General features: G+C 44.0%; 1 protein-coding gene across 2 annotated transcripts in view; it reads left to right on the plus strand.

Annotated features, from left to right (window-relative positions):
* Nucleotides 1-2,971: 2,971 nt before the first annotated feature.
* The window catches only part of LOC311005810 (connector enhancer of kinase suppressor of ras 3-like), a 54,366-nt gene continuing 30,975 nt past the window's right edge, over nucleotides 2,972-26,362 (plus strand). The window contains exons 1-3 of one of the 2 annotated variants that reach the window (XM_083998389.1): nucleotides 3,004-3,035; nucleotides 3,129-3,200; nucleotides 18,238-18,401. In XM_083998389.1, coding sequence (XP_083854515.1) covers nucleotides 3,149-3,200; nucleotides 18,238-18,401 — 216 coding nt within the window. In that variant the 5' untranslated portion in view covers nucleotides 3,004-3,035; nucleotides 3,129-3,148. Of the gene's footprint in view, nucleotides 3,201-18,237; nucleotides 18,402-26,362 lie in introns of both variants that reach the window. The other variant, XM_083998388.1, reaches the window with a different exon arrangement.

The following is a 26,362-nucleotide window of genomic DNA, read 5'->3' on the forward strand; positions in this document are numbered from 1 at the left end:
TATGTTGTATTTGAAATATTATGCTATAATAACATATCTTATGATTTATACAATAGTTGGCAGTCACATAAATTCCACGAAACATATGGTAAAGAGTATGTAGACAGAGTCACAAGGTGGTTTTAGCTGCAGGGTAGGCTATGTGACATTTCCTCTGCTGCAGTAAATCTCTTCAGTGTTTAGAGAGAGAACCGGTCGGTGGCAGGAAGTTATGGTTTATTTTGATTATCACAATATCTTGGGCCCTTCATATCCTGCCACCTCCGATGGTGAAGTGGATAACTTCCTGTGGTGATGTTTCACATGCCTGCCTTCTGTTTATATGACATCATTAGTCCAACCTTAATGTAGATCCCAGAATAATATACCGTGCCAAATCTGCACTTCCTGTATTTTGAGGCTGAAATAAATCTTGATTCAGAATACAAAGCAGATCATGTAGGGTTTGCTTATCTTTACAAGTCTTTGTTTTAATGTTAGTATTTTAGGAGCCATGAGTAAAGCTGTTAATCCTGCTCTGATGCCTGGTCATTATGATAAAGAAAGGTGACCTTTCCCATGAGGAAGTGTGAACTTTTTCGGTAATTATGATTTAATAGCCAATCAGAAACAGCCCACACTTTCAGTCTTGTGTCAACTCCAGAGGTCTCACCCCCCCTCTCTCTCAACTCTAAAGCTCTGGCCCTCTCTTCTTAAGCAGACCAAACACTCCCTGCATCCCTCCGCCTCGCCTCAACAACAATCCCATGATTCACTTAATCCTCTGAGGGAGGACCTCCCTTGAATTCCACACCACGCAGATCCTCTCAAATCCAGCCCACTCTCATGAGAACTGAACGTGGCCCTGACTCCCCCGTTTGCTGTAGTCAGAAATGTTTACGATGCCTGGTAACAACATAAACTAACATGGTGTATATCTCTGTCTTCTTCTTCAAAGGCCAAATAAGACAAGAACATGTTCCATTGTCTCCACCCAATCACTCCTGCCTTCTTTGACTTGTAATTACAGTAAAACTTAAGTGACCTTTGCCTCATTCTTTGTTCTCTACTGTATTTTATTCTACTCATCAAACAGATAAAAAAAAAAAAAGTAGAAAAAGTAAGTTATTGAGAAGTTAAAATAACTTAAATTTAAATACTGGTGTACATGGAGTCAGAGCAACCAGCATGTTTGAACTAGGAAAATGAGCAGAAGCAGAATAAATTGTTAGATTATACTTTATTGTGGTTTCCTGTATTTTTATTTTTTTTTGTCTGAGAACACAGATGCATTCAAATTTAATAACAGGTGATCTTTAATGTTTAGCTGATTACAGTGCAGAGTAGACAACTGCTTCCAGCTGTAGAAGAGTGATGGGAAGGGCTGGGACTCTCCCATGAAAGGCGTGTTAGAAATAGTTAAAAAAAAAAAAAAAAAAACAGGTAGGAAAAGGTTATCATTGATGGGAACTAGGATTGTAAACCATTACCTGAACAAGAAGTTTCTTGTAGACCATTTTAATATAGAATTTACTTTACGTGCTTTCTCTTATGTCAAAGTAAACGACCTGTGTACTGGTTCTTCCCACCAACCATGCATTATGTGACAAATATGATGTTCCACTGAGTGAGGCAAGAACAAGCTTAAATGCACAATTTTATGGTCACTCATGACTGTGAATACATGACTATGACTACACACAAAGTCATTATATTTGTTTGTTTTTGTTTTAATATCAGTTAAGTCAATAATGTTGGCTCTCCATTTTAAATACAGCATTAAATCAATGTAGTTGACTACACATGACATTCATGAGTATTAGAAAAAACTTAATTTAAATAATAAAACAAAAGTAAAAAAAAAAAAAAATACAATTAAGGTTTGAAACATATGATAAATATCTTGGTTACTGAAACTGAATTTTCCACTGCAGCTGATAGAGTTTTCAGATTCATTGAAGCCCAGCATCCAGTTTCATTGCATTATTGGATTTGAGATGTTTCCTAAATTAGTTGGTGGGACTGTAGCCTGCAATGTGAAGCATTATTGTACACATTTGTGCAGAGGGTGGGTGGCACAGTACATGCAAGGAAGCAAGGTACCAACAGAGAGCACTGGTGAGTTAAATTCAGTTCATTCATAAGAAAAACTCTGCTGCTTCTGGTGTTTTTCATGGATGTCCTTACAACTTGGTGACTGTGACTATGATTGGAGTCACAATAAAGCACCGATGACTGTGACTGTGATGACTGACTAGTGTCATAAGCACTGCCAGTCAGTTTTCTATCACAGTGACAAATAAGATGGTAGGTTGGTTGAACATTGAATACAGTTATGAATTAATGTTTAACAGTAAAACATTATTTAAAATAAACAGACTTTCCAGACCCCATGTTCTTACATTCATTTTTCCAGGGGTAACAAATCATAAACTGAGTAACACAATGTGTGGTAGCCTAGGTTATAGCAACACGCCTCCAGTTTCAAATGAGGGCGGTCAACACACACGAACTACCTACATTCTACATGCTACATTCAGGTGCACTTCGTAAATCCCTCAGATTATGTTTCTTAGTTGTCATTAACGAATCCCCCATGCTGTGTGAAGACATTGGTCATGATCATAAATAAAAATAAAAATAACTTATTTTATTATAATCAATAACAGACGATTTGCTTTGCCGTCAAAGGTGAAACAACATCGTGTCACTACCGGTCACTAGGCTACTTAGAGTTGGGAAAACACACATTAAAGAATCGAAGTAGCCTATAATTAATCATAGTAATGAACATGAATTAATGCACAGTTAATAAATCATAAAATTAAACCAGTTTAATCTGTCCCATAGAAAAACAAGTTACTGTGGCTAATCAGGGCTTCTTTGTCGTTACTTTTCACCCAGCAGTAATTTTTTCCCAGTATTCCAAGCAGCACATGAACGCCGCATTGATCCCACACCGGGCAGTAGGCTAAGGAGCTGGGAGGGATTTGTGCACAGAGTTGTTTAGTGAGTGAACACAAACAGACGGACAGCACCGAGCAGTCGTGAAGAATGTGACAGCTTCTTTATTATTGTTTTTTATTTAACTTTGAAAAAACCTGAAAGCCAATTTTTTTTATTGGCGTATTTTTTTTCTCTCTTGATAGGCTATTTTACTGAGGGAGTCATGGAGCCGATAACGAAGTGGACGCCGAAGCAAGTTGTCGACTGGATGAAAGGTAAACGGTGGAGCACTTTACTTTGTGGACAACTTTGTGTAGCTACTAAATTGCGCCTATTTTCCCCTGACAGAAACACTGTCTCTCCGTAGGGGCTTGTGTGTCTCAGCTGTGAGTCGCTCTCTGCGGTTATCTCCAGCGAGTTTCGTAGAAACTGCTCCAGTGTGACAACATACCTCCACTGAGGCGCATAACAATAGCACTGCGTCCTTCTTCTCTTTAACTTTGGCTACACATGTCGGCAGGTTCACTCGGCTCTGTTAGCTTTTCTTTGATATAGCTACCCGCTGAAGTGCTGCTTGTGGCGACGTTTGAATTGTAGCTACTAAAGTGTTTCTTCAAACATTTGCTGAACACTTTGCTGGTAAAGAAACGCTTAACTCAGTCTCCCAACACACCGGTGTTGAAAGTTGAGACCACACTCCTACTTAAACTAATAAGGATTATAATTCATCAAAGTTTGTTCACTCAAGCAATGTATGAATGGGGTTATCCTGAATTTAAACCAGTTTCCCTTGTATCATTGAGTTAAGAAATCACTGCCTTCTGAAGAATTTAAATAATTTGAATGCCATCCATCATTTTACTGTCTTTGTTTTAGTGCTTCTTGGGATGTGACAGCTCATAAAAACCATACCTGACAGGAATGCTCGTTATGGCAACAGCTTCAGTTCTCTTTGAACCAGAGTTCAGTCACAGCATAGTTATGTCTAGTGAGGGACACCAACTGGTATGTGAAGTATGGATGTAAATAGTAGGCTATCAGTCCAATCATTCCTAACACAGGAACAGTGAAGTCTGTCTACATTATCCTGCAAAAGGACTGACGTGCTGTTTATATGGCCACTGGCAGGACACAGCTGTCTGTCTTTGCTTTACTGTCAAAAAACAAATCCCAACACAAATCATAGGGGGTTTCCCTGTTTAATCTCATAATTTGTATTTCGGGGCGAGCTCTTTTGTCATTGCTTGGAACTGTAACCGTGTTGGAGCACAGTAACTGCTGATTTAGGCATGCCTTCCAGTGCTCATCTATAGCTGGGGTGCTAGAGGGGATTGTGGAGGGGTTAGTTTCAGTGTGTGCAGCGAGGAGAGCCCCGCCAGGGCACGTATGGATGGAGGATTAGTTGTCTACACAGGTCCCGTCGCTGTCAGTCTAAAAAATATCTGACTCAGCGTTTGTCTCTGCAGCTCTTGGCCAGTGGATTTGCAGACCCTTTACAAACTTGGTAGAGTGAACTAACGCAAGTGACACATGCAGACCTGGTGCATGGACGTGGGAATTTGAACACAGGGTCAACATGCAGTGAACTACTGGTGGGTCATAGGGCGGGGGCCACCAGGTTGTCCTGTCATTGTTGTCCTGTTGTCACTTCAGTGCTGTTGTTTTTTCCAGAAGTTGATCATACAGTCATCTTCTGATATGTAATTTTCCTCATTTTGTTTTTGGAAGGGTGAATAGTCATTGGCCTGGGTTAGAGGCACAATCGTCAATGGGTTACTTTGCAAGACATTTGATCTGTCCATATTTTAAGCAGTTTTGGTAAAAGCTCTGAACTAGCAACACTGGTTGCTCCACTTTGCATGACTAATGATTTTGTTTTTTAGCGATTTAACATGAAATCGCAATAATTTACACTACATTGTCCTTAACAAGGCTATTTTGTTCATTGTGTAGCGTCAGATGCTCCATAAGCATGTTTAACCTCTTTGTTTGCAAGAACAGCAGAGCATGTGGCCAAGGGAGCGCCAGGCCAGCAGTCGCCAACTGTGTCCAGGCGAAAAGAAAAAAAGACCTTGTGTTGTGTGTCCTCCGTGACCGCTGTACAGTGCACAGCCGCGACAGCATGTAACCACCAGTGATGTTGTTTGACTGGGGAATAACTTGTGTAATCCTTTCATAACTGAAAACCGTGGTAAAAACCTTTTGCCGAGAGCAGGGTCGTGGCCTAGTGTTGACCTGTTCACACCAGTGGCAAACACGGGTGTGTGAAAGAAGGCAAATTAAAGTCTCACTAAGCACTGTATGTTCGTGGTTGCCTCAGGTTGTTTTCAACCCCCCCTAGTAGGACAGGGCCTTTTTTGTGTATTGAGACAATTGTTAATCACTTGTATTGTTCAAGAGGATCAAGCAGTGGTTGGCTGATGTTTATTGCCAGTGAAAGGACTTTTGGTTCTTTCAGTTTAAAACACTGTTGTTTTTTGTTTGAGGACTGGGAGATGCCCTGAAGCGTAACTTACTTCACCACAAGCTCTGATCTTCCACCTGGACCTGTGGTGTCGTGTGATTGGTGTGCCATATGTCATGTGAAGAGCTCCTTGCCTAGGGGGGTGGGGATCAGCCCTCAATGACAGCTTAGGTGGGGTATGGCCACAATATGTTGTCACTGAATTAATTAAAAAATTTAGTTGTGACAAATCAAGCGCTTATTCTATATCAGCGGCATAAATACATCGACCCACTTACTCATGTTCACAAAGTCAAAAGTTTAAGTCGTAATATGCTGCAAGTCAATTTCCAAATATAGTCCTGACTCCGTGTGGGCAATGCTTCAGCTGAGACAGGCTGGCAGTGATCAGGGGGGGAAAGTTGAGCTCCAACTCGGCTGAATAACTTCTCATTTACACTCAAACACTTCTTCCTCTTGTCCTCCCCTCTCATCCACCTTGTAGTTACTCACGAGTGTGACTGCCAAGATTTAACAAGGCATCCCAGACGCACAAACCTGCATGACTACTGTCTGACTGAATGGCTTTTATCCAGCTTTTGCAGTGCAGTGCACACTGGACGTCCTCCAACGTTTTCTACATTTAAATATACTGGGCTAATCAAATTTCAAAGCCATGTATCTGTAAATGGACGGAGGCACGTGAATTTTAGCAATGAAGTTTATTTGGAGCATGAGGTCACGAATAAAGTCCTGCTGGTCTAGTGGCCTACATGTACCTCACACCCCCCTTTTTTTAGACCTGCCGCATCTATACAAGGCCTGGCTCTATTAGCCTCCCAGTGATAAGCTAATAGAGATACAGTGTCTTGTGTGTGTGTGTGGACATTCTCCATAATCAGAAACCATTCCTCCCTAACAACATGAGTGGTTATGCAGACTTAGGACACGTGCTTGGCAGCCCAGATGTGTTTGATTAGTTGTCATGTGATCAGAAACATGAGAGTGGCAGTAAGTGTGTGTGTGTGTGGTTGTATCCTGGTTCTCAAGTAGCACTACAGTGCCAAAAAGGTAATTAGGTTGTCAGAGAGGTGACAAACATGTGCTGCATATGATTTTTTTTTTTGTCTTTGAACAAGCGGGCACTTGGAAAAATAACACCGCCGCGTTTGAGTCCACACATGCTAAGTGACTGCACTGATGGGAACAGTCAGCAGCCTTATCTGTAGAGGTGATAGCAAGGTGTGGGCAATGATGGTCTCTGATCTTTATCTGGCTGAAACAGAGACTTCCTAAACTGGAGTGTGAACAGACGTCGTACAGACACCTCACTTCTTTTTAAGGCATCCACTGTCTCTGTTTTAAAGTGTCTATGTTTGGACAGCCTCCACGGGCATCATTAATCCAGTTTAGCAACCCTTATGCTGTGGAGGCGGTGTATGTATGTGTGTGTGTGTGTGTGTGTATCAGGGAGGACAGGTGTTCGATTAATCCAAACAGAGGACTTCAGTGGAAATCAGTACATCCTCTCCTTTGACCTACGCATACGAGGAAGTAACAAGGTGAAATAATTTATTCAAATGTAGTAACTGTCCCCTCAACGTTAAAACTCCTCGTCTTTGTCATTAACCAGTTTACAGTCAACCAGCCACTGGGCCTTTTTAAAATCGAGCTATTGTGTTCCATTGATGGGCAGATAACCATGTTACCTTTCCATAGAAAATGGCCTTTAGAGTTCAGGGGAAGTGCTGTAAGAGGATTCCCCCTGGGGAGAGGTGGCTGAAAGGGATTGCCTGGGTTTTGTTCCTGCCGGCCCCTCCGCAGCCTGTTTCTCACACGGCCCGCTGTCTCAGCCTTTACAGCCTGAGGAGCTGCAACATATGGGGACTTGTAGAGAAACCATTAATAGTTAATGCCACTGTTCTAACGATGAGGAGATGCAGAGAAAAGGGAAGAGCACAGCATGCAGTATTCAAAATTTATGTCGTGGTTAAAAGTTGATATTGAGCTTGGAGACAGCGTGTTCAGCTGTGATAGTGTGTTTGGACAGCGACACAGCACAATAATCATTCATTATAAAGCACTTTCTATTGGTCGTGATTTCCATCTGTAAAATATTATCAGTTTGCATTCATGTGTTTAGTCAATAGTTCTTCTCACCGTCCCGAGTGCTACCTCGTATCCCTGCCAACCTGGACCAGTTTGCTTTTCATTCAAATCTAAAATATGCATTGCAAATCTCCCCTGATGATCTCAGCTTAGCTTGGACCAAGCTATTTGGCCCCGCTCTGCCCTAAGAGCATTGGCCTGTGAAGTGCCATGCTTAAGCCATGGGAATAAACGCTCCAACCTGAGGTGGCACAGCGGGTGCGAGTGCAAATACGGGTCACATGCTGACCGACCTCTCGTGCAGGAGGGGATGTCAAGTGCGTGCGCCTGCCCATGCTTACTGGTTTATGTGCGTTTGCGTGCCACGGTTTTGCCTAAAGGGCTCACCATCTCAGTCATGTGATTGGAATTTTCCAGGATATTAAAGTCTCGAATTGCTCCCGCACCACATAACGTGCTGGAGGAACTGGTGAAGAGGACGAAAAAGGAAGTGTATGGCCATGTTGGTATTGCTATCTAAGCACTGCTAGCGCAGTTATGCTCAAATAACCACAGAACATGAGAGGAATGCAGTCAACTGCTGCTTTTTTTTTCTGCCATACTGAACTAACAGCTCTGTGAATGAACAGTCAAAACAGGTCACACATGTCCTTTGTTGCAGTCGGGGCCACCAGTTGCTTTTAACGGATTTAAAATGCTGAACCCGGCCGACTTGACGGTCCCCCTCACTGACCAAATACACATAAAGCTCTTTCATCCCGTCACCAGCTTACACTATAATGGAGCGCAAATGTCATTATGATTATGAAGTGGTCTGTAGTTTTATGAACTGTTACCCACTTTTGGGTTTAGCCGGGCATTTGAATGGATGCCAGATCAGAGCTTGTTCAGAACATGTCCAGACCAGTCCCTGTTTTTTTCCCAGTCTGTCACAGAGAACGACTGAATTCCTGCCTGGCTGTTCACACACTTGTGAACGCGCAATCCTGTGGTTGAACTTTAAAAACAATTCACCAACTTCCCCTTTGCAGTCCATTCTGTTTATATTTGTCGCTCCATGGTACTGAACGCAGGCTGTTGTTGTTTGTAGGCCTCCATGCATGATGTATTGTGCGTGCACTTGTCGACTGGTTACATTAAAGAGCGCTGATGGACATGGCGGCTGTAATGGGCCTGTCTGTGTTGATGAGCCCCCAGGCCCACCATCTGAGCGGCTTTGTGTAGAGTGGATGAAGGGATGAGTGTGTTTTGTTTTTTTAACCTGGAAAAATAAAAAAAAATAAACACCTGGGACATAAAAGGGAAGCTACATACAGTACTGTCTTTGTGGTTTTCCACAGCACACAAAGGCAGAGAGGTCATAAAGCGGAACACCTGTACCAGACTTCTGTTTTCGTTTGGGTTTAGTTGAAAATCAACCAGGGAGTCTTCAGAAAATTCCACAAGCACATAGCAGTAATGTCACACGTCACATTGTGTTGAAGAACTGGACTTCCCCCTTTCACTGGTCCCAACTTCAAGACGAACGACATTTGTTGCTTATTTCCCTATTGTCTCCCACAGCGTCTAGCAAACGAGCAACATATTATGAGTAGATACAATAGATCCATGAAATATCTAAACTTACTGAATGTATAATCAACTGGCGAGATTTCTATTCATACTCATCATTTTCGTCATATTCAGGCTGATCTGCTCTCAAGGCTGAAAAGTTTTTTTTTTTTTTTCCCCCGCTTGATTTCAACTCAATAGACCGTACAAAGAGGGTTTTGAATTTGTTTAAGCAGGGAGTGGTGGCTCGTCGACCTGAGGAAACAATTACGGGAGATTCTGTTGATTCTCCCTTTTGTTAGCAATGATGCAGACACCTGGGAAAAGCCTCTCACCTGCCTTTCTGCTCTGTTTGTATGTGGCACTCTTTCCAAACAGGAGCACATTTATTTATAGGAGCGTAACTGTCCCTGTCTTAATGTGTCATGGCAGTGAAGGAGACCCACAGGTGCCGACAGGAGTACAAACAAACCTCACCTGCAGATGGGCGGAGTGGTTTTTTCTGGTAGTGAGAGAGCTTAGTATGCACGTGTGTGTGTGTCTATTCACCGAAGAATCCATTGTTGGTGTGTAGAGCATTAAAACTAAATGTAGATCGCACATCTCTTAAAACCAGCGCCAGAGAGTCGGCCCAGTGAGCACAGCGCAACGTGCAGCGTGTGAGTGTGTCTGTGTGTCTGCGTCATAGCTGCCCTGTCTTAGCCTGAGGGTGACACACACTGTCACTTACCACTACCTTTTTCGTTGAAGATGACTCACCCTCCCCCACCCCGCAGCCCTCGCAGCAGGGAGAGCGAGCGCAGTTGCCCACGGCTCGTAGGCTGCCGGGTGATGTTTGGCATTGCATAATTTGTTCAACTGTTGGCGATATTTGAGAAGTGAGTCATTGAGAATTATTTGAGAGAAAGCTAATTACTGTATCTGTGTGTGTGTGTGTGAAACAGAAAAGGAAAAGACACACTACTGATGATCCCAGTCTGTCTGACCCCTGTCCCCTCCCTCCCCTGACCCGGATGCAAGTCAGCTGTAAATTGTTGGATTGTGATCACATACTGTACTCCTCTTCCTTTCCCTCCACCTCACCCTCCTCTAACTTCCCCAAACTCCTCTTTCCCCTGTCACTATAGTAACCCTCATTTTATTTACAGCCCCAGACGGTTCATCAGCTCAGTTTTTGGCAGCCATTTGTGACTTAAAGAGGCTGGGACCACCAGTCGCTTCTTTGCGCTGCCGCGGCGAAGAGCTCCAGCTGGATAGAGCTAGGGTTGTACGCAAGGACCAATCTCAGATTTGCGTGTGGACAGCCAAGGCTGAGGAGGGAACCTCCACTGTGCCAAGGTCGCGGACGGAGCCACTGTCGGTTTTGATCGAGTTAAATCCCGTGCATGGCTTGGCAGTCGAATCTTTCTCTCCACTTTTACAGCTCGGCTGTTTAACAAGATTTGAGGAGGGATTGTACCCTCGGGGAGATTTACAGCAATTAGCAGGTTCTTATCCAAAGATGCTTATGGGGGATCCACATTAGGAACAGAGAAAGTACTAACACTCAACCATATGAGCCACAGGGGCAATATGAATCCATCTTTAGCTTAATTAAAGACTTGCTTTTGCCTGTCTGGTTCATAAAAAGCCAAATAAAGCATTGTCACACAACATAATAGCACAATTGATGCGAGTTTTAGTTAAGTTTAGCTGCAATAATATATGGCCACATGCAATGTTGGTCTACTGGTGCTCTATTCCCATGACAAACTAAATAAGGGGGGGTCTCATTTCCTCCTTCCAAAACCTTGTTCATCTTTATTGTGGTTCCCATAGGCAGCTATTATGGTGCTGGTAAATTGGTCTGTAATCAGCATGTAGGGCCACCCTGATCATACACCGTACATGTGACGGCGGTTGCAGTGCTGGTGTATTCAGGCGCAGTTGGAGCTACCGTTTGTGTCATAAACACAGGAATACCAACTCTTGACTTGCTTGAAGTGTACATTTTTTTCCACAGACAGCGTCACGTGGCTACTCAAACATGCGCGAGAATTTTTTTTTACTTGAAGCAAGTCAAGAGTTGATATTCCTGTGTTTATGACACAAACGGTAGCTTTTCCCACTGCACCTGAATACACCAGCACGGCAACTGGGTCTCGCGCGAGACTCCGGGAGACTTTGAATTAGATCTAGTTTTACTAACATGTCGGCTTGCTTGAAGTAAATAAACTTCTCGGTGCATGTTTGAGTAGACCATCTGACGCTGTCTGTGGAAAAAAATTGCGGCTTTGAGGGCTGTAAACAGCCTAAACAGCGGAACTTACATCCACTCCCATTCATTGCTGCCGTGGGGATGCGGGGACAGATGCAACTACCGCAAAACAGGAGCGATTTTTTAACCACTAAATGGAGTTCCCTTTTTTTTTTTTTTTTTTTCTGTGACCTGTTTATTTCTCCGTGGCTGTGACTTAGGTTTAGGTTTGATGTCAAGTCTTAAAAGTGGTCATCTGCCTTCTCATCTTTGCTTTTCTTTCTTTTTCCCCTTTGTTCCTCTGCGTTTTACTTCTTTTTCCCTCCACGTCTGTCTCTTAGCGAAACCTCCTTAATTATAGTTTTGTCTCATGGAAAGATTTATAGGTTGTTGCAAAGTGAGTGTTTTATACGTTCTGTTGCCACACAAACAACGCCGTCATCCCATCTCCGGGAGAAACTCCCAGGCCACACTGAGGGAATATCCTTCTGATTCAACACCTTCTGTGGAGAAGAACAAATTCCCAATATCTCGCATTGTGTCTTTTCTGGACACAAAGGCCGTGACTATCTCGGGATACGCGTCAACAAACAGAACCACAACAATATGAACATTGGAGAGGCCAGGAAAGACTCAGGATTGTGATGGGTGGGGATGCAGGGACAGAGCTGAGAGGGAAGAGGGGAAGTCTGAGGCATTTTTGAGGTCTTTGTTGCTTTCTTTAGTGGCTGCTGCAAGTGGTAATGAGATGCAGCGTGGCCGGGGCGGGCTGACCGACCGGCGAGTGATGGGTGTTTACGTTGGCCGGAGAGGTTACTGCTTAAACCCCTGCCTCTGTCTGTCCAACACTCTGGCACCAGCCACACTTACCTGCACACATCAGGAAAGGGAGGAGGTTTATTTACATACCTGATCTTGACTATCCCCCTAATTAACTACCCGTAAATAAATCAAATCAAATGTCTGGCTGCATTCGCTCAACCATATGTGAGGTGAAGTCTGACAAGAACCCAAACAGTGATTCAGGTACAAACTCGGTGACCCAGAAAGCCAGTTCTTCAGTGTTTTTTTTCCACGCCCTCAGCTTAAGCAACAACTGTTTGCTGCAGGTTTTGCAAAGACGTTCACTATTGTGCCTGCAGCAGTCTGTTTCATCTCAATTTTTTTTAAAGCATCTCTCTAACCTCCCCTTGTTTTTCTCTATTTTCTCATTTGCTTATGACCTGAAGTCATCATGTATCATGCACCATGCCAAAGCCAAAATACCTGTGCTCGTGCGTTCTGACCTGCATCGCTCCCAGAAATCACCTCTCACCTCGCTCCAGTCAATATCAGCTGAGCTGTCCATGGAACTTGAAAATTTTGATGAGATAGTGAGCGGCGTGGCTGGGGCTTGCTCGAGGTGAGGATTAACCGAGCCTGGGGGGGCGGCAGAACTCATAGTTTCTTGCTGGTTTTGCTTCAAGATCAACAGCCCCGCAAACTTTGACCCCCCACCCCTCCACCCTCCCTCCTCTTCTCTCATCAGTCATCGTCCATCACCCGGTGAGAGACAGAGCTGCTTTTGTCCGCCTGTGGAAGGACTGGCCTCAGCTGCTTTTTCCACACTTAAGAAGCCCACTGGGGACATGTCAGTGCCATTTTGTAGTTGTCTGTGTTTCAGATTAGGATACATGAAGTGAAACACTCTTTTGTTGTCAGTGATAAGATTAAAACACGGGTGACACCGGGTCACAGCCTGTTAAGCAGTTAAGAGTGATTGAAAATGGAAAAATCGCAGCATCAGTAAAAGAGCCATTGATGCAAAAACAGTAGCCAGTTGCAAGAGTGAAGACTCCCAGAGTAACCTGTGAGATTGTGTGCTGTCCAGAGACGAGAACACAACATACTGATTTGAGAGATGCAGAGCACCATTGTGTAACTCCTATCCCCAGTTCCCATTGGAAGGGCCTGCCCAATGTGTGTGTGTACAGGCTTTGTTGTCGTCCTGTGAAGTCATGCATTAGAGGATAGCTTAGCAGTCGCTGAGAGGAGCTTTTTTCTTTCTCTCTAATTACAACACTGCCCGGTCTAGCCAGAGACCATTGTGCCAGAGCGCTGTGAATTCCCACAATGGAGCTGCTCAGCAGAGAACAATGAGTCGAATTCCTGCCCATTCCCCACAGGTCCGCAGACCAGGCCGACAAATAAAGACAGCAGAGTTACAGTGGCTTTGCTATTCTACACCCAGTAGCTTTCCCACTGGCCACCCCAGTGGGGATATTGGTTTGTGTTTGTGTGTGTCCCCTTTTGCTTGTGTGTGTGTGTGTGTGTGTGTGTGTGTCACAGGGTGGCTACAGCTCCCATGGGGGAGCACAGTAAGGGGTTGAAAGATGGGGGAGGTGAGGAGGATGAAGCCTGTTTGGTTCTTTCTCTAGAAGGTGAAAGAGTGTTTGCTCTTTTTCTAGTGTAATCAAACCCCTGAGAACGAAAAGTTGGCAACGGAAGGACGTATTGAGGCCACCGTTCAGGACCGATCGACAATTTTCAAAGAACAAAACTGTGACTTTGTGTAAGATGTCATGTCCGAAGCTGTTGACTCGTCTTTGATTTTTTTTTTCTTTCATCAGAATGGTTCTGGCCTGTGATGTACTTGGACACAACAAACCCAATCTGCTGTTGTTTGTGCTTCTGTACGGATGTGGAAATGTTGAGATTATGACAGAAATAGCCCAGCCATTTGCAAAAGGGTTCTGTTGTTTACATTGCCAAAAATGTGTGCTTACACAGCCTTTCCGTAGGCTGCAGAGCTCCAAGGCCTCCAACATGGTCCAGCTCCACTTGTAGCATCCAGACTTGGAATATCAAGGGTTCTTGCTTTCCCAGCTGTTCAGAAATATGGCTGTGTGCACAACTACGCATACATAGACTGAAGCAGTTGGGCTGGTAACCTGCTCTACACATTATCACTGTTTACCGGATGGGAGATGGTGGGTGGTAAGAAAAAGACCCCACAGTGAACAACAGGTGCCATGATGGGACACACTGGCATTACCCCCTGTACTGTTTGGTTGTTGATGAGCAGCACTGACAGATTTCATTCAAATTGTCTCTAATACAGCAGGAATCTTTAGAAACCATATGTAAGACATGGTTTCAGTTTGATTGTAGCAGTTTATTGTAAGACACAAGTTCATTTTAATCATCTTTCTTTTTTAACATATTATCATCCTGGGTTTGATTTAGACCATGTCATAAAGGTCCATACTCGATCATGAAAATCTAAATATTTATGGCAACACTTTATTTGACGCCTATCTCTATAACGCATTATAACCATACTTATAATGAGTAATAATGCAGTTATAGCACTGTATAACTATAGTTATAAACACTCAGAAATTATCATTAACAATAAGCATGACACGCCACATTTTATAAGGTCAAGTATGATAGAGTTATAATGCTCTATAATGTATAATGCTTATTGTTATAAAGCCTTATGATAGTTTATGAATGTTTATAATGATAGTTATAAGCCAATTATAACACATTATATCTATATTAATAATGCATTATCGATGTGGGCATACCTGACCTTATAAGTCATGATAAAATGCTTTATAATGTGTTATGAAGAATTATGATCATTCATGAGTGTTGATAACTAGTTATACAGTGCTATAACTGCATAACTCATTAAAAGTATGGTTATAATGTGTTGTAGAGATAGGCGTCAAATAAAAGTGTTACTGTATTTACAATTTACAGCACAGAATGAGCGCTAAAAGTTGGAATTTTGTGTTTGACAAATGACCAAGTCAGTTTTTCATAATAGATTGTCTATAATTTTCTGTCTGTTTTTTATTCACACCTGGATCCAGTAGTGTGGATTTAATTTTCTACCATCAAAATATTACAGCATATTTCATGATCATTTAAGACTCTGTCAACTCAGACTACCAGCTGTAAAGGAACTCTGCAGAGATGGTTTATGATGCTGCTCCAAGCTTTCATGTGGTGTAGTATTTGAATTGATTGAGATTTCAGTCTTGGTTTTTATCAGTCAAGTGTTGAATTTAAAGACGTGTTTTTGGGGGCACTGGCTCTGTTTTTCCAGCTTATTGGCCATGTGATTGGAGTTGATGTTGACGCTGCGTGTCTGTTGCCTCTGCTGCCACACAGTTACACCCACTTGCTCTGGTTTGAGGACATTTGCCAAGTGGTTCACAGAGGCAATAAAACTCCTCCAAAAGTGTTTCATCCTGCGCAGGCTTTTGAAAAGCATTCACACACTCCTCCTTGCCGCCTCCCCCCCTCCCTCTCAATTCACAATAACGTGACACTCTATCTCTTTTACTGCTTTCTCTACCCTTAATGAAAATTGATAGTTTCGCTCACACATACACACACACACCAGCAGTCATTGATCAAGGCCCAATAAATGTTTTATAAGCCCCACTGTAAGGACACCCCTCTTTTATTCTGAAGGTGTCGATTGGTTGAGTCCAGAGAGAGAGAGATTGCTGCGAGCTGTCCCTGTGAGGGCCCCTGAATTCGGTGGGAGAGCGATGTATTTTCTCTATAGCACACATTTACCCCTATTCTCCATCACTGCTGCCATTAAGATGGCAGTTCCTGCTCTGACGCACAGAAACACACTTACAATTGTTCCATTTCAAAGCAAATGCAGATCAGTTTTAACCCTGAGGTGACCTGAAATTTCTAAACCTTAAGATCAGGGTCTGGATATGCGAGGAGACCACACTTGCCAATGAAAGTGAAAACAGTCTAGAGGAAAGGAAAGGCCCTTCGTTCATCACGTAGAGGGTGCAGATTAATTCCCCTTTTTTCCAGACTGTTTCCTATATCTAGTCTGTGTGGTTTTTTGCTACAGCTGAGCAAGGAAAAGCCTCAGAAATGTCTCATTGTAAGCCGAACCACAAGTTTCCCTTGTGCCCTTTCTTCTTCTGTTCGGTGAGGACGGTGGCACCGTTCCACAGGAAATGCCTTTTTAACACAGCAGGAAGGAGAAACTTTGCCCCTTCTGGATCCAAGTCTTTGTTTTCATCTAATCGCATTAAGTGACTAGCCCAGTGTTTGTATTTGGCTTGTGTTCACGGTGGTGTGGGCTCAGGCCAGCGCTCAGTCCCCTTTCTTACAATTGGAAGTGGATTCCTGCGAAGCCTCCTGGACAGTCAGGGGTTAAGCTTAAAAAATCTCTGAAGTCGTGCCTAGGAATTAGCATGCTGAGGAATGAGAAAAATCTAATGAGCCTAACTGGACTTGACTTGTGTGGCGGCTAATGGTTAACAAGTCATGATGGATTTTTTCCCTTTGATTCAGTGGAGATGACTTGAGCTCTCCCATATATTTTCCCAAGGTTTAAAAAAACTGCTGCTGTAAGTGAACTATGGTGCCATAATGGAATTTTAATGGCTTTGAAGGGAGGTAGTCCGAGTCCTAGAGCAACACAATGCAGCATATTCTGATGTATAGTGTCACCGTAACGTGGATTTTCTACTGTCAACGAACCACAAAGATTTGAAATGGCACAATATCGAGCGCTCATGAAGCAAGCAACTTGGCTCCTGCTCCTTGACTTCTGCTCCAGCTTTTTTATCAAATAACAACTTAGCATTCCAGGAAAACTTCTGCAGCTGCCTCGTCGTAAAAGCTTTCCGTCCTAGAGGTCTGATGAAGACGCTTATTATTGTGTAGCAGCTGCATTCCTGTACGTTAAACTGTTTGCGCTAAAGCCACTGAAATAGATTAGTGGAGTATGTCACATTGTAGTTTTTTTCTTATTAAGCCCCTCCCACTTCACACCAACAAAAAAAACAAAGTAACATAAAGGAAGGAATATACTAAGGAGCTTACTTGTTATATGTTATAAAATCATATACATGATGAGGCATTAACTGTAGTGTTTGCTCCGTACAGTATGTACAGTTAAACATATTGCCATCGCACACATATTGACTGTCTTTCCTTTATGCATACTCTCTGCGACACACACTAAGACTAAAAGTGTCTGTGTGTGGCATGAGGACATGAGCTGCCATTCACAAAAATGGCTCGGTGACCAATTAATCTCCTTATAACCACATACCTTGCGTTTTATTTAGCTGCTGTTATCTGCTGATAAGTCACATGTTCCTAAAAGAAAAAGTCAAGCTATTGCTGCTTGAATATCAAACTGGAAACTGTGTGTGTGTGTGTTATGATCAGAGTGAGTGTGTCATGCAGCTGACAGGTCTTTCAGAGAAGCAGGGCGCCGGGCCATGTAGCTGCAGCTGCCCCCTCTCTGTGCACTCTTTGATGGGGAGAAAGATGGCGTTTGCTCAGCTAGACGACACACATGAACGACATACACAAAGGCTCGTTCTTCACTCTGTTGTCTAAACACTACTTGAAGGTCCACCGAGGGACACAATGCACGCATAGGGAGTGTACATTTGTGAGTTTGTTCACTGCAGTGCATTGTATGTAACTCATTCTCCAGTGCGCCACAGTACACTGTATGTTCATAGTGAGTTAAATCATTGTATGTTCCTGGGCCGTTGGGACCATAACGGTCTAACTCATTTGTTAGTGCAGCTCCAAATAGTAGCAAGGGGACGCCCCTGACACAGGCACCTTTTATTGAAACACCCACATACACACACAAATATAGTCATCCATTGTTTAACCAGTCTAACAGACTCCGAGGTCTCAGCCGTTACTCTGTTTATGGTGTGTTTGTCTAGCTAGCAGCACAGATAGCAATCCCACCTGTTCCTTATCTCCGCTGTGCATACACATAGACTTACACACTATATTGGGACACATGCTAATTAGATAGATATAGCAGTTAAGCCAAAGTTAGTAAATGGCAGTTGAACTAATCCTTTCTTAAGCAGCAGGCTGCTCACATTTTTTAATGTTTGCTTAATGAGTCCCCCCCCCCCCTCTCACACACCTTCTTTACCTATTTCTTCTTGTGTATATCCAGGTTTGGATGACAGCCTGCAGCAGTATGTGAGCAACTTTGAGCGGGAGAAGATCAGCGGGGAGCAGCTACTGAAGATCACACATCAAGACCTGGAGGAGCTCGGCGTAGCCAGGATCGGACACCAGGAGCTGGTGCTGGAGGCCGTCGACCTGCTCTGTGCTCTGGTCAGTATATCTTTGCACTGGGTGTCAGGGCTCCACACTAACTTTTTTTTTTTTACTAGGAGCACAGTGGCCCCTAATTTAAATTTTTAGAGCGCAAGCAGACAATTTAGGGGTTTGCAAAGATATTTACTTTTTTCTTTTCATTCATGATCCTCACACACATTGGCCTGCCACCTGTAATGACAGATTCCAGATTCTTTGAGTCGCTCCATCCACATTTCACCAGTGTTAAAAATAGGAAGGAAAAAAAACCCTGCAAATTTACTGGTTAGTAGATAAAACATTTACTTGCACTGTCAAATTTTAAGGGCAAAATGCCTCAATTTAAGGGGCAGTCTGGAGCCCTGAGTGTGTGTGACACAATGGTGAGACTTGACTGTATTGTATCCTAAGAAAGGTTTTGGAACAACAACTTGCCTTCTGTGGTCATCAACCCCCGCCCTGTTCTCCCTCTCTCCATCCATCTCTCAGTGTGTGCATTCACTAAAAAACTCTGTAGCCTGTAGTTTCTGGTTGGGCTGCTAAAGGAAGCAGCGATGCATGCGGGCTCATCCAATCCCACACAGCTCAGCGGGGTGTGGAGGCACCACAACACATGAAGCAGCCCCCGAGGACACTGGGGGAACAGTGGTGTCACAGAAGAGGAGATGGGGTCACGGGGGGCCCTGGGCTCGGTTTGGCAGTTTGAAGCTGTGGGAGATTATTAGAGGCAGTTAATGGGTGGGTTTTTCATGTAGCGATGAGTGACACTTTGATCCTTACATATTAAGTCTCCTTCACATACACAACACATTCATACAGCTGTATTTGTTTTAAAGGCTCCATTCGCTTGAAGTAAAATGACAGGAGAGACGTGGAAGAGTCGGTTTCACTCTCGCTGCTGTAGCCTCCTGTTCACCTGAGCCATCTCTCTCTTGGTTCAATTAAACGTCCCCCGTGCGGCTCTCATTAGCCACTGTGGGAGCGAAACCAGCTTGACCCGCTGTCCATCATCACATCCTTCCAGAAGAGCTGCCAACAAAAACGTCTCTGCCTTCAACCAGTGAGCATAAAAAGAGCGATGAAAACTGTCCGCGCTCCAACTGAAAGAGAACCAGGTTTTTTTTTCAAGCAGATGGGATCGATTTGAAGTTTTATCACTTCCTGTGCCATAAAAGACCCAGATTGTGGTCGCAGTGTCAGCATTTCTCCCTCTCCTTTATGCTCTCTTAAAATGCTTTACATTAATCGTTTGAGGCAGGGTTACTTTTTGCTCTGAAGAAAGTTAAAAGATGAACCTTTTCTCTCCCACCCAAGGCTGCCACTCGAATGATGTTGATCTGAAATCCGTGGGTGACATGGCTTTGAATCAACTATGTGATTTTATCAGTGATCTGCCAGCTCAGCAACCTGAAGCTGTGAATGGGATTTCCTAGATCTTGATTAGATCTTGAGTGAAGGCGATACTGATTTCATAGCTCCCTTCCTTCTATCAACACTACAGCAACTTGTCCATCACCTGACTACACTGTGTCCATTGCTCCATTGCTGCAGCCACTGGAATGGACACATGGAAGCACTTGGCAGATATGGCTGCCTTTTTTTGTTGTTTTTTGATAGATATACTCATCATAGAATATATACCATATGGTACATCCTGTGGCCCATAACCTCTTTTACCATCACAGTAATCACCCCCAGACTTTTGTTCACCCCCAGAACCTTTGCATCAACACAGTAAAAATCTCAAGTAAATTTCCCCTCGAGCTGCTTCATAAACGCACCTTCCAAAGTGTTGCCTCAGCTTGCTTTTGATATTTGAATTCCCTTTTTCCATTTATGAATGTTTATTCTTTTCTTCAAGAAGGTGCTCTTTCTTTGAAATACTTGTATTTACAATGCATGGTCTTATGCAATTTAGTAAGGAAGATTTGGCACATCGCACCATCACCCTTCCCTCTCTTTTCCTCGGAACTCAAGAGTCAGGAATGCTGGACTCTCTGCGACCTTTCACCTCCGATCGAAGCAGCTCAGCTTAATGTTTTATGTCCGTTAGGGGCTTCCTTATTAAGAACGAGGCCTCAACCTTCAGCAGGTCCCTCGGGAGGAAGTGAGGCCCCCGATTCAATTAGCTGTAACTGTGGCAAGGTCACTGCTGCCGACAGAAACATGGGCCACCGGCACCCAAAACCCTCCACACTCTTAAGACACTCCCCCCACTTTGCCTCTTTTTTGTTTACTGTTAGTTCAGGCATGTCCTGACTCCTGTTGATGCTGTCACAGATTTGCTTTTTTGCCCTAGAATTTCAAATATTAAGCCATCATGTGATTGAAAAAAAAGATCACAGCTTCATAGTGCTTACATTACCTACATCATGCAGACTGATGGCCTGACATACAACCTCACAGCCCTATAGGATGTATTTCTACTTATGCTTCTCTTCCTCCCAAAAGCGATCAAGACCAAACTGCCGTCCAGGGACAAAGAAAGAACATTTCAATTAATTTTACTGAAGGCTGTGATGCTTTCCGCAGAGTCGGTGTTGAAACCCAACACTTCTTTATTTGTTCTCAGACCCGAGTGGCCTACTTAAAGACGAGCAGCTCATGATATTCACACACACATTAACTGCGTCCAACAGCCATTGAACGTACAGTATATGACAGAGCATCTGGCCACAGAGGAGCTGTAAATGTATTTTACTGTTGCCCAGGGTATAATGTAACACTCAACCTTAGATGGCACAATCCAGCAACAGACGCACGCACACACACACACACACACACACACACACACACACACACACACACACACACACACACACACACACTGCAGACAGTTGTATCTTTTATAGTCAAGTCAGATCCATGTAATGCCTGTGGCAAGGGCAGGAAGTGCTGTGTTGTGATAGCCGGTCTCCATTTCTCCTAAGGATACTTATATCAGTATATAGTTCCCTTCAAAGAGCCCCAAGTAGAGTCTACACACACAAAAAAATCTTCTGCCATCTTGATTCTAGATTAACAGAAAGTCTATAAAAAGGCACTGAAAGAATGTGAATTTGGCTGGAAATGTTGCAGGGAATGAAAAATTGTATTTGATTGGAACCACAGATTTTTCTTTTTGCTCAAGACGTGGTGGGTTTTAGCTCAGCTGGCAGTGTGGGACAAAGGCTCACCGGACATCTGTGGGCCAGTCAGAGCTGCTGTGACTGTGTGATTAGCCTGCTAATGAAAAAGCCAGGAGAGACGTTTGATGTGGAAAATTTGCACTGCCCTGTGTGCTAAAGTATCACTTCTAGACTGTGTGAGCGACTGAATAAGAAACCAAACCATCAAATGACGTCTCTCCCTTCTCTGATCATGTTTGCTTCTCTTTTGTGACGTTACAGCAATCCCTTTCATGTGTCGAGTGTGGCATGAGGAAAGAAACTGCTGCTAACCTACTGCTACTGTTGAACTGGTCCGGTTATTCCAGTGATTACTCTGGGATTAAAATGAGTGAAATGATTTGTATATTTTTTGAGTGCGCGTTGGAGAGAGGCAGTGGAATAAAAGTAGACGCTAACCACTAGCAGATCTCCCTCGTTGTTTTGCCAAACACATGCTTTTTTACTCCTTTTGCGAAGTGTATTTAGCTGCTGGCACGTCACACATAACAGCTGTGTTGTCCTTTAAGACATTTAGACTTTTATTCTGAAGAGTGAGCTTTTATTTTGATAGGGTTTGTTGAGTTCTTTCCTTGCTAACCGCTAACTGCTACATGGAAGCAGGCTGATCTGTTGGCATGTTTTTCTTTATATCCACATCTCCTGCGTTGGGAACGCCATAGAGGCAATGTTGTAAGTAATTTCATGGTAGATAATGGATAAATAACAATAAATATAATAAGTTAATGTTGAAATACATATTTACAAAGATAATATTCTGTTGTAATTAAAAACAATAATTAAAATGTGTATGTACATTGAGTTAGGCTTGTGAATAAGCTCACGTCATGAATGTAACGGTTTTTGTATCGTTTATTACAGTTTTCACTCTGTCTGTGTGAGATGGTAAAGAGCCACAGTAAAAGAGGACAAAAAACAGCTTACTACGACTCCTCATCATTTCTCGCAAAAACGAGTTTATCTGGTTGTATAGCTCCAGTTGCTACACTGGAGTGAGGACAACACAGTGAAAAAACAGAGAACACTGGCTTTATACAACGCGGGAAGATGGATGCAAAGCAAAGCGACAAGATGTCAGTGGTGAGTAGGAAAAGTTCACGGTCATCAGCATCGTCGACTAGCTCGTTGACACGAGCACGTGCTAAAGCGGAGGCTGCTAAAGCACGCCTTGCATTTGCAGACCAAGAAACTCAAGCTAAAATAGAGAGAGCTACTAAGGAAGCTGAATATCAGAAGGAGATTGCAGCTAAAGAATCTGAAGCAAAGCTGGAAAAGGCAAAAAGAGATGCCGAGTTAGAAAAGCTCGCTATGAAAAAAGAGGCAGCGGCTGCTGCAGCTGAAGCGGCCGTGTGGGAAGCGGCTGACGCAATGGAACATTGTGCTGTTTTAGATGAGGCAGGACCATCTGAGGAAGACAAAATGGAGCGAACTAGGAACTATGTTGAGTCCCAAACGTCCGCCCAAGACCGAGAGCAACACGTTGTGCATGCTAGCCCCACAATATTTCGGGCCCCTATTTTTCCTAGTGAGTCACGACACGCTCATGTCACTAGCTACCCTGCATTAGCCAATGAGGGCTATAGTGATTTGTATGCGCCACCAGCTATCAAAGAGGAAAACAAGGCTCCATATGGAGAATGTGACCAACGGAGGAATTCAAAACCGCGTCACTCAGACTTGAATGAGTCAGCACGGCCCTTCCATCCACAGTTTAGGCCATCACCTAGCCCCAATACACCTGCAACGGAAAACCTGGCTCAATACTTAGCTCGGCGTGATTTGCTAAGTTCAAGTTTATATCAATTTGATGACAAGCCTGAAAACTATCGTGCTTGGAAGTCATCATTCAACAATGCCACTCAAGGGTTAGACCTCTCAGCTACTGAGGAATTGGACTTGATGACCAAATGGCTCGGTAGAGAATCCACCGACCATGTCAAACGTCTACGGTCAGCACATATAACAGACCCAGCCAAAGCCCTCAACAAGGCTTGGGAACGGCTCCAGGTATGTTATGCAGCACCTGAAGTGATCGAAAAGTCTCTTTTCAAACGACTTGATAATTTCCCAAGAGTTTCAGGAAAAGAACACATGAAGCTTCAGGAACTAGCAGATTTGCTAATGGAACTACAGTGTGCCAAGGAGGATGGCTATCTCTCAGCTTTGACTTACCTGGACACTGCACGTGGAATTGAACCCATAGTAGCAAAACTTCCTTATGGGCTTCAAGAAAGATGGATGTCGGAGGGTTCAAGGTTCAAGGAAGAAAATTATGGACGATTTCCACAATTTGAATTCTTTGCTAGGTTTGTACGCTACGAAGCACAGAAAAGGAATGACCCAAGCTTTGCTCTGTCAAGTGCTACTAACTCACCTGTTAAGCCTGAGAAATTCTCCTTTAAAGGGACAAGGAACCCCATCACAGTTCATAAGACAGATGTTGTCTCAGCAGGCTTGAACACAAGCAGTCGTGAGAAAAGCATCAGTGACCCAAACAGAAGCTGTCCAATTCATGGCAAACCACACCCCCTCAAGCGGTGCAGAGCTTTCAGAGCCAAGAATCTGGAGGATAGAAAGACTTTCCTCAAAGAAAGAGGAATTTGTTTCAAATGTTGCAGCTCAACCACTCATTTGGCCAAGGACTGCCAAATCGCCATCAAATGTATGGAGTGTGATAGCACCAGACACGACTCTGCTATGCATCCAGGCCCTGCACCTCAAGTTGAGGCTCCCTCAACTCCACCACACAATGGCGGGGAGGGAGAAGAAAGTGGCAACAGCAAAGACGTTGTCACCTCCAGCTGCACCGAAATATGTGGCACAGGACAAGTTGGCCGCTCATGTTCTAAGATTTGCCTCGCGAAAGTGTATCACAAAGGTCAACCAGACAAAGCTATCAAGGCCTACGTCATCCTGGATGACCAAAGTAACCGATCCCTGGCAAAGTCTAGTTTTTTCAAGCTGTTCAACATCAAGGGCGAACCTTGCTCTTACTATCTAAGAACATGTTCTGGTACAATAGAAACATCTGGCCAGAAGGCTGAGGACTTTGTGATTGAGTCGCTCAATGGGAAGGTCACAATCCCTCTCCCACCACTCATCGAGTGCAATGATATACTGGACAATCGGTCCGAAATTCCAACGCCTCGTGTAGCTCTACATTTCCCACATCTTGTGAAAGTAGCACAGCACATCCCAGAGATTGACCCTACTGCTGAGATCCTACTGCTTCTTGGCAGGGACATAATCAGAGTGCACAAGGTACGAGAACAAGTTAACGGCCCTCACCACGCCCCTTTCGCTCAACGCCTAGACCTAGGTTGGGTACTGGTTGGAGAAGTTTGCTTGGGGAATGCACACAAGCCTACTGTCAATTCCTTCAAAACAACTGTGCTAGACAATGGCCGGCCCTCATTCCTTCAACCCTGCACAAACTTCTTACATATCAAAGAAAGAATTCTCCAACCTAGAGACAGGATCCAAGAGTCAAGCAAAGCACCGGAGGAGACGCTGGGAAGAACAGTGTTTAATCACACTGAACATGACAACAAGGTGGCATCTTCAATTGAAGATGAGATCTTTTTGGAACTAATGGACAAAAAGGTCTACATAAACGAGGCGAATAGTTGGGTAGCTCCGCTCCCATTCAGGCAACCAAGACCTCGCTTGCCCAACAACCGTGAACAAGCGATCAAACGCTTTGCATCGCTCCAACGAACGCTAACCAGGAAACCAGAGATGCAACAGCAGTATGTGGCCTTCATGGGAAAAATATTTGAGAACGACCATGCTGAGGTAGCACCACCATTGAGTGAAGATGAAGAATGTTGGTACCTGCCAACATTTGGCGTGTTTCACCCACAAAAACCGGGCCAAATCAGAGTGGTGTTTGACTCGAGTGCCCAACACTCAGGCATTTCTCTCAACGATGTGCTCCTCACAGGCCCTGACCTGAACAACTCGCTTTTAGGAGTCTTGATGCGGTTCAGGAAGGAAAGGGTTGCTGTCCTGGCTGATATACAGCAAATGTTTCACTGTTTCCTGGTGCAAGAAAACCACAGGAACTACCTGAGATTCTTGTGGTACAAGGACAATGATGTCACAAAAGAAATCATAGACTACCGAATGAAGGTGCATGTTTTCGGCAACAGCCCCTCCCCTGCCGTAGCTATCTATGGGCTTAGAAGAGCTATCAGGGAGGGTGCTCGAGAGCATGGCACCGACACAGTCAACTTTGTAGAGCGTCACTTTTATGTTGACGACGGACTTTGTTCTGTATCTACCGAGACCGAAGCCATTGACTTGCTACGGCGAACTCAATCTTCGCTTGCTGAGTCGAACCTTCGGCTTCACAAGTTCGCTTCGAACAGTCAAGTGGTCTTGGACGCCTTTTCACCTGAGGACCGGGCAGCAACCATCAAAGACATAGACCTCAGTGGAGAAGCTACGCCAACCCAACGCAGCCTGGGCCTCATCTGGGAGATATCAAGTGACACGTTCACCTACTCCGTGTCGACCGACACTAAGCCCTTTACTCGCCGTGGAGTCCTTTCCACAGTGAATAGCGTTTTTGACCCCTTGGGATTTCTGGCCCCGATCACAATCCAAGGAAGAGCTCTCCTCAGAGAACTGACAGTTGAGCTGTCTGATTGGGACACACCCTTACCTGAAGATAAATTCAGTAAGTGGCAAGCCTGGCGAGATTCTCTCCAGTACCTGAAACACCTTCATGTACGAAGAGCTTACACAGCTACTTCTCTGGCCAAGGCAGCTCGAACAGAGCTCTGCGTGTTCTCTGACGCATCTACCAAA

The sequence above is a fragment of the Trachurus trachurus genome (assembly GCF_905171665.1).
Source record: "Trachurus trachurus genome assembly, chromosome: 22".
In the NCBI taxonomy this organism is placed as follows: Eukaryota; Metazoa; Chordata; class Actinopteri; order Carangiformes; family Carangidae; genus Trachurus; species Trachurus trachurus.